The 12,520-nt window shown below is 44.0% G+C and overlaps 1 protein-coding gene and 1 pseudogene across 2 annotated transcripts in view; both read right to left on the minus strand.

The window, feature by feature from the left end:
* The window catches only part of DERL3 (derlin 3), a 42,232-nt gene extending 41,313 nt beyond the window's left edge, over positions 1-919 (minus strand). The window contains exon 1 of one of the 2 annotated variants that reach the window (XM_040349085.1): positions 715-919. In XM_040349085.1, coding sequence (XP_040205019.1) covers positions 715-807 — 93 coding nt within the window. In that variant the 5' untranslated portion in view covers positions 808-919. The remainder of the gene's footprint in view (positions 1-714) is intronic. The other variant, XM_040349077.1, reaches the window with a different exon arrangement.
* Positions 920-9,071: 8,152 nt separating this feature from the next.
* On the minus strand, positions 9,072-9,251 carry LOC120925721 (annotated as a pseudogene).
* Between the last annotated feature and the right edge of the window lie 3,269 nt (positions 9,252-12,520).

Raw genomic sequence — 12,520 nt, forward strand, 5'->3', positions numbered from 1 at the left:
AAAGAGCTATTCCTGTTCATTCTGTGCAGCTGAGGTTGCAGAGAGGGAGCAACAAGGCTCCTGTAAAAATGAAATAAAAAACTAATAATAATATTGTAAAAAAAATTAAGTAAACATATAAAACTACTGCCACCAGTGGCGGAACTACCAGGGTCCCGAAGGTTGCACTTGCGACCGGGCCTTGGCGCTCTACCACCGGGCTCTGAGGTCCTGAATGTTCTAGTTATGCCACTGGCTGGCCATACACTAGAAGATTTTATAACGAACGCTTATAACATTTGTATGAAAATTCTTAATACATTAGATGAATTTCCCAGTCTAATATTTTCTTTCAATAAAGAACACACATGCAGTACTGATTAAAAAACACTTGCTGTGTTATATTTTTTCCCCACAATGTATCAATACGGTTTTTCCTATCTATTGAACTGAAAGGTATACAAAGTGATTGTACACTTACATAATTTATAGACATGTAATATGTTCTGACAACATCCAACAACGTATCAACTCACTGTATTTAACTTTGAATATACTGATAAGGTAAAGATAGTGTAAATAACTAAACTAAAAATAGCATGGATTTTTTTGTGATATCGATGGGTTTTAAAAGTGATGGACACTTCCAGGATCTAAATCCTCTGTCCCTGGAAGACATGGCAATTATTCCCTTTCTGTGTAACCCTCATTTGTGACATTGCTGTCACCTCTTACCACAGCAGCAGTGGTGATCAGGCAGGCAACGGTGTAAGCCCGGGTGACAGTCGGGATAAGTTGGTAGTCCCAGGTGATACCAAGCTGAGCCATGCTGTGTATATGCAGGGAGCCTAGCAGTCTTCAGTGTAACAGCTGCTCTGATCAGGTGCCAAGTATATCCTTCTTTATTTTCTGCCACATCCTCCTACCAAAGATAAACTGCTCTTCCTTGCCAAGAAGTCACTGTTGTATTTGCATTATCATTACAGTATGTTGTCTGTCTAGGTGTATATCACAAGTGTACAGTATACTACTGACACAGCTAGCTAGCCTATGAAACATTTGTTTCTCAAACTTTCTACCCTGGAGAAACCCTTAACCAGTTAAGGACCAGGCCTTTTTCTGATGTTTGTTTACAAGTTTAACCACTTAAAGCCGTGTTCCGCCTGGGGAAAAAAATAATTAAAAGTCAGTAGCTACAAATACTGTAGCTGCTGACATTTAACCGCTTGCCGACCAGCCACCGCAGTTCTACGGCGGCAGGTCGGCTCCCCTGCGCGAGAGTCGGCTCTCGAAGTGGCCACTAGGGGCGCGTGCGCACCCCACGCTCGCCCCCGACTCCCGTACGCGTTCCAGGTGGGTGCGATCGCCACCGGGCACACGCAATCGCTCGTTACAGAGCGAGGCCCGGGAGCTGTGTGTGTAAACACACAGCTCCCGGTCCTGTCAGGGAGAGAAATGCTGATCTTCTGTTCATACAATGTATGAACAGAAGATCAGTCCTTTCCCCTAGTGAGTCCACCCCCCCCCCCACAGTTAGAACACACCCAGGGAACATACTTAACCCCTTCCCCGCCCCCTAGTGTGAACCCCTTCACTGCCAGTGGCATTTTTAAAGTAATCCAATGCATTTTTATAGCACTGATCGCTATAAAAATGCCAATGGTCCCAAAAATGTGTCAAAAGTATCCTCCATAATGTCGCGGTACCGAAAAAAAAAAAAATCGCTGATCGCCGCCATTACTAGTAAAAAAAAAATATTAATAAAAATGTGATAAAAATACCCCCTATTTTGTAAACGCTATAACTTTTGCGCAAACCAATCAAACGCTTATTGCGATTTTTTTACTTTTTTTTACGAAAAATATGTAGAAGAATACGTATCGGCCTAAACTGAGGAAAAAAAATGTTTTTTATATATTTTTGGGGGAGATTTATTATAGCAAAAAGTTAAAAATATTCATCTTTTTCAAAATTGTCGCTCTATTTTTGTTTATAGCGCAAAAACTAAAAACCGCAGAGGTGATCAAATACCACCAAAAGAAAGCTCTATTTGTGGGGAAAAAAGGATGCCAATTTTGTTTGGGAGCCATGTCGCACGACCGCGCAATTGTCAGTTAAAGCGACGCAGTTCCGAATCGCAAAAAGTGCTCTGGTCTTTGACCAGCAATATGGTCCGGGGGTTAGGTGGTTAATATATGGACACTTACCTGTCTAGGGAGCCCACGATGTTTGCACCTCAGCCAATTTTTGGGTTGGGAGCTGCCGCCGCCATTCGTCGCAAAGCCTTTTGGCTTCACAGCCGGTTCCCTACTGCGCGAATCATGCTGCGCGTTGTAATTCCGCCCACTTTTGGGTGGAACTTCGCTTTAAAGTTTTACTAAACCCAAAAACCTTTTCACCTTATGCATTGTTTGTATTAAGGTAAAAAACTTTTTTAGTCTCCCTGTTCCCCCCTTCCCCTGTGTAAGGGGGAGAGCGAAGAAGAGATCAGCGCTGTGCACGGCTGCATCTATTCTCCCTTCTTTAGACCACATTTGAGCAGCATCAGGAGCCATTGGATCTTGCTGCTGTCAATCAAACGCAGTGAGGAGGAAGTGGGGGGCCGGCCTATGTCCCGCTGTGTTAGTCTATGGCGTGTGACTCTGTAGACACACAGGTCAGGAGGGTGGGGACTATGTTTCTCCCCATAGCCAGCAGCTGGCTATGGTAGGTCAGGAGGGTGGGGACTATGTTTCTCCCATAGCCAGCAGCTGGCTATGGTAGGTCAGGAGGGTGGGGACTATGTTTCTCCCCATAGCCAGCAGCTGGCTATGGTAGTCCCTAAGAGGAGGAGGAGGAGGAGGAGGAGGAGTCAAGATCGCCGCCGGGGACCCAAGAAGAGGAGGATCTGGGCCGCTCTAAGCAATACCACTGCACAGAGCAGCTAAGTATAACATGCTTGTTATTTTAACAATACTTTATTTCTACCGCCAAGGGCGAATCCAGGTTTTTATAACAATCATATATAAACAATAACATAACGGATATGATCACTAATCATTAACATAAGATAATAATCACATTCTTCATAGCAGCCTCCATACACCCCTGAGGAGGCCACCATGCTGATATTACAGTGAGCGGGGGGGGGACCACCCCCATTTGCAGTATCTGGATTCGCCCTATACATTTTCTCATATAAAGTCCCACCCTTTTCTCCTTTGCCCTTACATTAGTGGTCAGTGGGGAAATGCATTTTTACAATTGTGGAAGGTGAAGAAAGGCCACCTTGCACTGCTGATTAGCGTAGAAGTGACCTGTTACATTACATGTCAATGGAAAATTGCTCCCTTATGTTGGTAGTTATTGCAGGTAGGAGAGCAGTCGTTAATTGCTCAAAGAACCCATAGCAACCTCTGGAAGAACCCTAGAGTTTTGCCAATTTTACAGTTACTGGGGGAAAGAATGCCGAGCCAACCTCTATAATGGTTTAGCAGCCCCATTCTACCACAGGACAGGCCTTGTTTTCTTTACCTGGAAAACTAAAGTGAATAATGTGAAATAATTATTTATACAAGCCAGCAACATTTGTTGTCCAATGCACAGTGACCATGTAGGGTTCTGCCCCTTTCGTACTAATATACATTACATCAGAGTGAGTGAGTGAGTGAGTAACTTGTATAGCGCAGCAAATGCAAACTTAATCGCCTCAAGGCGCTTGGAATCCAGTGTCATACCGGTCTTTGAGAAGAGGTGGGTCTTTCGTTTTTTCCTAAATGCCCGATGGTTTTCCTCTAAGCGTATGGTGGTGGGTAGAGCATTCCAGAGCCGTGGTCCTTGGACCGAAAATCTACGTTCTCCCTTCGATTTGTAGCGGGATTTAGGAATTTGGAGAAGGTTTTGGTTGGTTGACCGGAGCACGCGCTTGGTGACGTAGGGTTTTATTTTCTCGCTTAAGTATTGGGGAGCCTTCCCCTGTATACATTTCTGGGTGAGGCAGAGCATCTTGAATGTCACCCTGTCCTGTACGGACAGCCAGTGGAGGGACCTCAAGACTGGGGAGACTGATTCCCAAGGCTTTTTACCTGTTACCAGTCTGGCTGCCGTGTTCTGGACGACTTGTAGACGTGCAATCTGGTATTTCGGTAGTGGGAGTTTGCGTAGTCGAGTCGTGAGTTGATGATTGTTCCAACCACTACTGCTGTGTCCTTTTTCGGGATGAAGGGGATGAGTCTACGTAGCATGCGGAGCAGATGATGAGAACCGCTGACGACTGATCCTATTTGTGCATCCATCGTCATGTCTGAGTCAAAGATGACTCCTAGACTTTTGATTTTATTGCTTGACGCGATGGTCAGAGATGGGGTCATATGGAGGAATTATTTTAACCAAGATGGTTTAATTGTGCTGCACATAGGTTCTCTGCTAACTAAATCTCTTAGTAGCCAATTGATAAATTGCACGTAAAGCCAATGATTTAAAGATAATTTCAAGGCAACTAATTACACAGTCTAAATACACCCATATGAACATTCTTATCTGACAGCATTTGTGATTCTTTTCAGTCTTGGGTAGTGAATACCTTCTCAGACCATGCAGGGCCCATACTCATAGACTTTTCTGCAGACTATATTGCAACATGGCTGGTCTAGGGCCCACCTCAACCTGTGAGTGGACAAAGGTTGAACTCTCAATGTTTCATAGTCCTTGAGCATGTTTGCACTCAACATGAGCACCATGTGTTGCGCAACAGACATAAAAACGGTAGACTATTTCTTGACACACATGCATCAACTGGTCACTAGTTATTGAATTCACAGCTTAAAAAATTTTAAATGTCAGATCTTGAAGAGTGGCAGGCATAGGTGGGACAAATACCCTTTCTTTACTGTTCTCCACAGATACAAAATTTCAGGGGGGTAAGGTCTGGTGACCTGGGAGACCACAGACGATAAACAAGAAAGATGAAACGTTGATTCATCCAAAAAAGTAGTTGTTTCAAAAAATTGTCCTCTTCCATATCCTATCCAGCACAAAATTCAAACCTTCTGTCATGGTCAGGTCGGCAGGATGCAATGCCTGCAGTAACTGAAACTTGTACAGCTTCATATGCAGATGATTTTTAAAAACACGCCATACCATTGTTTGAGGGATACCAATTTAAATGCTTGCCCATGTTGTGGATATTCTAAGGCTCGGCTCGAACGCACCTCGGCTACACTCAACATTTTCATCTGACATGCAAGGATGACCAATGCTTTCCATTTGCATATGCAACCATCTTCAGCAAATTGTTTATGCCACTCGCACTTGGACAATGGATTCACACTTCACAAACTGCAGCTCGCAATGCAACTCCTCCTGTGGCGTTTCCACTTTTCTATAAACAGGAAACCGTGCCGCTGTGTGGCATTGAATGGAATTTCTAGACAGGCTTTAAACCTTCCATTATCCAGTGATGTTCATTATGCAGATCTTCCCTTCTATCCCTTCAGTTTGTTTGAAATAAAAATCCAAAAATAGTTTGAAATCTGACCCAACTTTTTGAATAACCATGTATAGTAGAGCAGCCTTTTTTAACCCTTTTACCCAGAAGATTTCTTGAAACAATTTTTAGGTCTCAGGGAACCCCTGCTAAAGTCAATTCATGGGAGGGGACACTGGGAAAAATGCCTCATACATTGGTCGTCAGTAGAAAAAATGACAGCTAAAAAGATCATTGGTGACATGAAGCTGGCTCTGCCAAGTGGCATTGGACATGGAACACTCCAGGCACCATTAAATAGGAAGTCAATCAGCCACAGATTAACCACTTGCTTACTGGGCACATAAACCCCCTTCGTTCCCAGGCGAAATTTCAGCATACGGCACTGCATCGCTTTAACTGACATTTGTGCGGTCGTGCGACGTAGCTCCCAAACAAAATTGACGTCCTTTTTTCCCCACAAATAGAGCTTTATTTTGGTGGTATTTGATCACCTCTGCGGTTTTTATTTTTTGCGCTATAAACCAAAAAAGAGCGACAATTTTAAAAATATATATATATAGTTTTTACTTGTTGCTATAATAAATATTAGGGTTGTCCCGATACCACTTTTTTGAGACCGAGTACAAGTACCGATACTTTTTTTCAAGTACTCGCCGATACCGAATACCGATACTTTTTTTTTAGTGTCATGTGACAGTATTTTTTTTTTTTTTTTTTTTACACAATTTTTTCTTTTTATAAACAGTGATTTTTTTTTTTTTTTTTTTAGGGGGGGGGGGGGTAGTGGATTGTCAGTGTGTGTTTTTTTCTATTATTATTATTATTATTATTTACATTTTATTTTTAAAATTATTTATTGCAAATTTTTTTTTTCTTTTTTTTAATTAGCCCTGTTGGGGGGCTTTGGTGAGATATCAGGGGTCTTAACATACCTCTGACATCTCCCCTTTAAGACAGAGAAAGGGACTAGGGACACATATTCCCCAGTCCCTTTCTCAGCTGCACTGGAAATGAATGGACAGGAGACAGAGGCTCCTATCCATTCATAAACTGAAGCATCGTAAACACAGTTTACGATGCTCAGTCATATGAATGGACAGAGTCAGTGATCACTGACTGTTCATTCAGAAAAGGTAGAAGCTGGGTTTAGCGGCTCCTACCGCCGCTCTCCATCCTGACAGAGGGGGCGGAGGAGGACACGGAGGGGGGACACAGATCACGGAGGGGGGAAGCAGCGGCACGGAGGGGGGACACAGATCACGGAGGGGGGAAGCAGCGGCACGGAGGGGAGAGCAAAACAGAGGACGGCAGTGGCACGGAGGGGGAAAACAGAGGACAGCAGTGGCACGGAGGGGGAGAACAAAGGACGGCAGCGGCACGGAGGGGGGGAACAGAGGATGGCAGTGGCACGGAGGGGGAGAACAAAGGACGGCAGCGCCACAGAGGGGGAGAATAGAGGGCGGCAACGGAGGGGGGGAACAGAGGACGGCAGCGCAACGGAGGGGGGGGGGGAAAGGACGGCAGCGGCACGGAGGGGGGACACAGGAGCATGGAAGGAGAGTCAGGTATCGGAAAAGTATCGGAGCATTTTCCCCGAGTACAAGTACTCGGGGAAATGCTTGGTATCGGTACCGATACCGATACTAGTATCGGTATTGGGACAACCCTAATAAAATATCCCAATTTTTTTTTTAAAAAACTATTTTTTTTTTCTCAGTTAAGGCCGATAAGTATTTTTCGACGTATTTTTGGAAAAAAAAAAAAAAAATCGCAATAAGCGACTGGTTTGCGCAAAAGTTACAGCGCCTACAAAATAGGGGACAGAATTATGATTTTTTTTTTATGATTTTTTTTTTACTAGTAATGGCGGCGATCTGCGATTTTTAATGGGACTGCGATGTTATGGCGGACACATCGGACACTTTTGACACAAATTTGGCGCCATTCACATTTATACAGCGATCAGTGCTATAAAAATGCACTAATTACTGTATAAATGTGACTGGCAGTGAAGGGGTTAACACTAGGGGGTGAGGAAGGGGTTAAATGTGTATCCTAGGTGTGTTCTAACTGTGTGGGGGGAGGGGGGTGACTGGGGGAGGTGACCGATGCTGTGTCCCCTATGTACAAGGGACACAGATCGGTCTCCTCTCCTCTGACAGCACGTGGAGCTCTGTGTATACACACAGAGCTCCACGTCCCTGCTGTCTTACCGACGATTGCGTGTACCCGGCGGACATCGCGGCTGCCAGGTACACGCATCGGCTCCCGAGCGATGCGCCGGAACAGTGTTTACCCGCTGCGCGCCCTCCAGTGGCGCGCGCGGATAATGCTTTTAAATGACGTCCAAAGACGTCCAGTTGGCACTTGAGAGCCGCGCTGTTGACGTCTTTTGTCAATAGCGCAGGTCTCAAGTGGTTAAGGGACCCCTAGCAACCTCTGGAGGAACCCTAGTTGAGAATGGCTGCATAGAGCCTGTTTATCTTACAGGGCTGTCCTTCCCTCTCCAAAGTTTAAATGCTGCAAAGCAAGGATTACAGAAGATTTGTATCTGGACAGATTAAAGTTGAACTATATATAGGCAGATTTTTTTTTTTTTTTTTTTTTAAACCTATGCACCCGGTGCAGAAAAAATGTGCACACACATAAAGAGTGTTCACAAAAACGTGCAGACGGGTGCAACCTCAAGTGGTCCTCCTGTGAAGAGGGACCCAAACCCTGATCCCCCGGGGCGTTAGGCTCCAGACGGGGACTGAGGTACTGTGGTCCGAGCAACCGAAGCCGACACGGACCCAACTTCCTCGGAGGGACTGCCGAAACAGAACCCTCCCAGTACTAGGTGGGGCTCCCCCGAAGGGAGACCCCATGAGAGCAAGTGAACTAAGCCAGAAGGCCATGTCCACCTACTCCCAAGACGTTCAGGGCTGGCCCGAGGACCCGCACCCTAATAGTCACACAGTGAACAAGAACGTGCACAAACAAAAATAAGACAAAAACGTGACAAACATAGGCTTAAGATAAAGGAAAGTGGGGGAAAGGGAGGGTGAAAAGAAGTGGTCATTGTGATCAACAATGACCAGGCCCTCCGGCCAGGAATAAAAAATTCCTCCGGTCCTAGCCAAAAGGCCCGGCCTAGGACGCAGGTGCTAAAAAAAGCGTGTATCTGGTGCAGTGACCGTGGTATCTTAAATCAATGTGTCCCTCACACACAGTGATCTTCAGATACCCCTGAACTGCCACTCCAGGGGCACATGCACCATAGGCTTTTCGTTCCATATCCGACCCCCCGACCGGCCAGTGCAGCCCTCCACCCCTGCCAGCCAACCCGGCGGATTTGCATGGTCCTACCCCGTTCCACCATACAGGGCATTACCAGCTCCTCCAACCGGATCGCTGACAGAGATAGCACTTACACCAGCCAGCCAGAAGGCCAGACTAGAACTTGGCAAAAAGACCAAGACCAAGCGCAGCACCCATCCTCACCAGGAGCACCCTTCCAGATGGCTCAGACTCAACCATGGGCCGGCCCCCAGTATCTGTCGGGCAGCACAGCGTAGTCCCTCCTGAAACCATCCTTCCAGGTGCAATGACGTCATTGGATTGCATCCACCCTCCCCATGTAGGAGGTGCTTCAGCGCTCCGCTGACAACTGATAAGGACAGATACCACACCTAGTCCCAGCCAAAAGGCCGAGAAGCGGCAGGGAAGACAACCACGATCAGCACGGCCTAGAGTGTGCAATAGCCGTGCCTCGCCCTGGGAGAACCACCTTCATGATCATGGTGTCTCCCCTGCCAGGTAATATATATAGGCAGATATAAAAGACACAAATCAATGCAGCTCTGTAATCATCAGTACATCATTGGTCCTGGTATCATCCTCTTGCAAACCCTGTACAGTAGGGTTGGAGTGTGCGAGAAAGTAGCAGCACAAGGAGCCAATCTGTTTTTGTGCTGATGAGAAGCATGTGACAGAGTGATGAGCTAATTCCTGTGCTGTTTTCTTTCACTGTCCAGTTACAGGTTGGAGCGGGTTTTGGATGAGTTAGTTAAATAACTCAGGCCATCAGACTACAGACATCTAGTGGCAGAAGAAAAGTATTACTGGTGAAATCTTTGGATTAAAAGTGAATATTGCAGCAACATCTAGTTTTATCATTTTATCTTTTAATAATGTATTTATTTTATTTAGTTATTTGTAGCTGGCGATTTCACCTTTGTAAATGGGGCTGTTTGCAATTAGGTTCAGAGGAGCGAATACCTGCGTGTTAATCGCTCGGAATCCCTGCTGGGTCTCCCACATCTAATCTCAAAGAGTCCCATTCGACAGTGTGAATGGGGCCTTAAAGAAAAACTTTAGGCCACTATTAAAAATGGACGAACAGGCAGGAATTTTAATGCAGAAGAGACATACTTGTCTCTTCTGCATTAAAGTTACTTACCTACCTGTTTGCCATTGTCCAATATCGAATCTGACTGAAATCTTGAGGTGACAGGGACGCCGCATCGCCAGAGCCGAGAATATAGTTCTGCTTTAAGGTACTTTTACATGCTGTATATATTTGATTTGTTTTTGTATCTTAAGATACAGCCTTAAGATTCAGGATTTATACATTATTAATCAGCTTCCACACTGGGGAAAAAGCAGGCCTGAGCTGTAATTACACTTTAGTATGTGAATGACCTTTTAGGTCAATGTCTGGGGCACTGAGTCAGTTTATGTTTAGCTCTAGACTGTAATAAATTTGGAAATGTAGCAAGCAAAATCCCACAATTACTGAAGGAGCAGCTGGAAGTTACCCCTACCAGAGGATATGTTCTTCCTCACAGTGTCCACAACCAAAACCTGACCTAATTTTACCTCTCTAATCAGTCATCAACCACAAGAATTAAAGCTAGGGGACTATAATAAGCGGGGGAGCGCAGTCTTGTTTCTATCTCCGGCTTTTTTTTTTTTTTTTTTGCGCTGTATTTAGAAAATGTGTTTTTCTTTGGTCCCATGGCAGATATGCGTCATCGTTCTGGGGTTTACAAAACAGAAAAAGGGTCATGTCTGCCTTCTATTACACATACAGAACACATTTACATCAGTCTTTGTCCTCATTGTGCAGTTCATCCAGACACTGGGAAATTTTACATATGGGTGCCGTCTTTATCACTTTGTCTGTTTGTTTATATTACACTCATTTGTTACTTGTTATTGGATTTACTTTGTGATTTCACTTTTCAAAAAAGAAAGTTTCTCTTAAATGGCTCTGCTAGCTGGTTCCACCAATCGCAGTGCTTATATGGCAAGAAGTAGAGTAGAACTATTGTATATACACATTTTGTAGTGACAAGTTGCCATTACAGAATAGGATTAGCCAGGTGTTCACCTGCCATCTAGTGGTTGTAAGTACTCATAGCATCAATAGTAAAACATGAAGAAATATATATATGTTTGATCCCCTGCAAATGTTGTAAGTTTGTCCACTTACAAAGAAACAAAGGGTCTATAATTTTTATCATATGTGTATATTAAATGATAGAGACAGAATATCCACCAAAAAGACAGAAAAAAACACATGATACAAATGTTATAAATTGAGTTGAAGTTCAATGAGTAAAATGAGTACTGTATTTATTGGCGTATAACGCTCACTTTTTTTACCCTAAAAAGAGAGGGTAAACTGTGCCTGCGTGTTATACGTAGGGGGCTGTGGAAAGTTTTTTCTCCCTGAAACTTCCCTATTAAAGTTAGGGTGTGTGTTATACGCCGATAAATACAGTATTTGATCCCCAAGAAAAACATGATTCAGTACTTGGTGGAGAAACCCCTGTTGGCAAGCACAGAGGTAAGACTTTTCTCATACACATCGCAGGAGGGATTTTGGTCCACTCTTCTTTACAGATCTTCTCTAAATCTTTAAAGTGGATGTAAACCCACTCTCATCCTTTCTAAACTACTGCCATAGTTATATATAAGGCTATAGATGCCTCCTGCAAATGCACCTGTCAAATGTCTCCCCTCTGTCTGTTATGAGACCTGAAAAACTGTAGATTCTGTGGGTGGGTCTGTTGTCTGGAACTCAATGGGTGGAGTTGTGGTGTCAGTAGACTCCCCACCCATCTCTACACTCCCCTTGTCAACATGCATTTTCTCCTTTGTATTTCTTACACTGAACTTCTGCTATGATCACTAGCATCCAGTCAAAACACAGAAAAGTCACCACAGGACTTCAGCATGCCAAATCATGCTGAGGTGTGAAGCAGCCAATCCTGGAGGAGCTGGAGAAGAAAGGAGGTGGGCATCTGAAGTACACAGAATGTGTCTCTCAGGCTAGTGCAAATTACCTATGTAAATGACCTGTCACTCACAGCAAGGGGGAAGAACTAACTCCTATTTTTCTGTGTGTCAGTTTTTATCCGGTGAAGCAGTGCACATACTTTAACTAGGGGCGGGGCATTCATTTAAAATAGGCGTCATTCTATAACAGTCATATCATTAACACAAATTGATGCAAATTTGACATGTGTATCATCACAACTACTTAGTGTATCCAGGTGGATTATACTGTACAGGTGGTCCCCTACTTACAAACATCTGACTTACAAACGACTCCTACTTACAAACAGAGGGAGACAACAGGAAGTGAGAGGAAATCTACCCCTAGGAAGGGAAATTCTCTTCTGTAAGAGTTAATATGGGAAAAAATGTGTCTCCACTGATGATTTATCACCAATCCTTGTTTCCCTAATAACCCAAAATGTTCCAAATACAATTGTCATTGGGACAGAAAGTGAGGTGAAATCTTCTGAACAGGGGCACAGACAGCAAAACAAATGTTACAGAGGTGATGATAAAAAATGTACCTGTTCCAACTTACAAACAGATTCATCTTGAAAACAAGCCTACAGTCCCTGTCTTGTAACCCGGGGACCCCCTGTACCTTGTTTTTTTTTTTTTTTTTTTTTTTCAGAAAAAAAATGGGCTTTCATTTAGTGCTAAATGGTAATGGATATCTTTATTTTTTTTTAATCAAGAAAAACTGGCACAAAATTGTTATTTAGCTGCATATTTCTTGCTATTACCATA

This window comes from Rana temporaria, chromosome 1 (assembly GCF_905171775.1).
Source record: "Rana temporaria chromosome 1, aRanTem1.1, whole genome shotgun sequence".
Classification (NCBI taxonomy): Eukaryota; Metazoa; Chordata; class Amphibia; order Anura; family Ranidae; genus Rana; species Rana temporaria.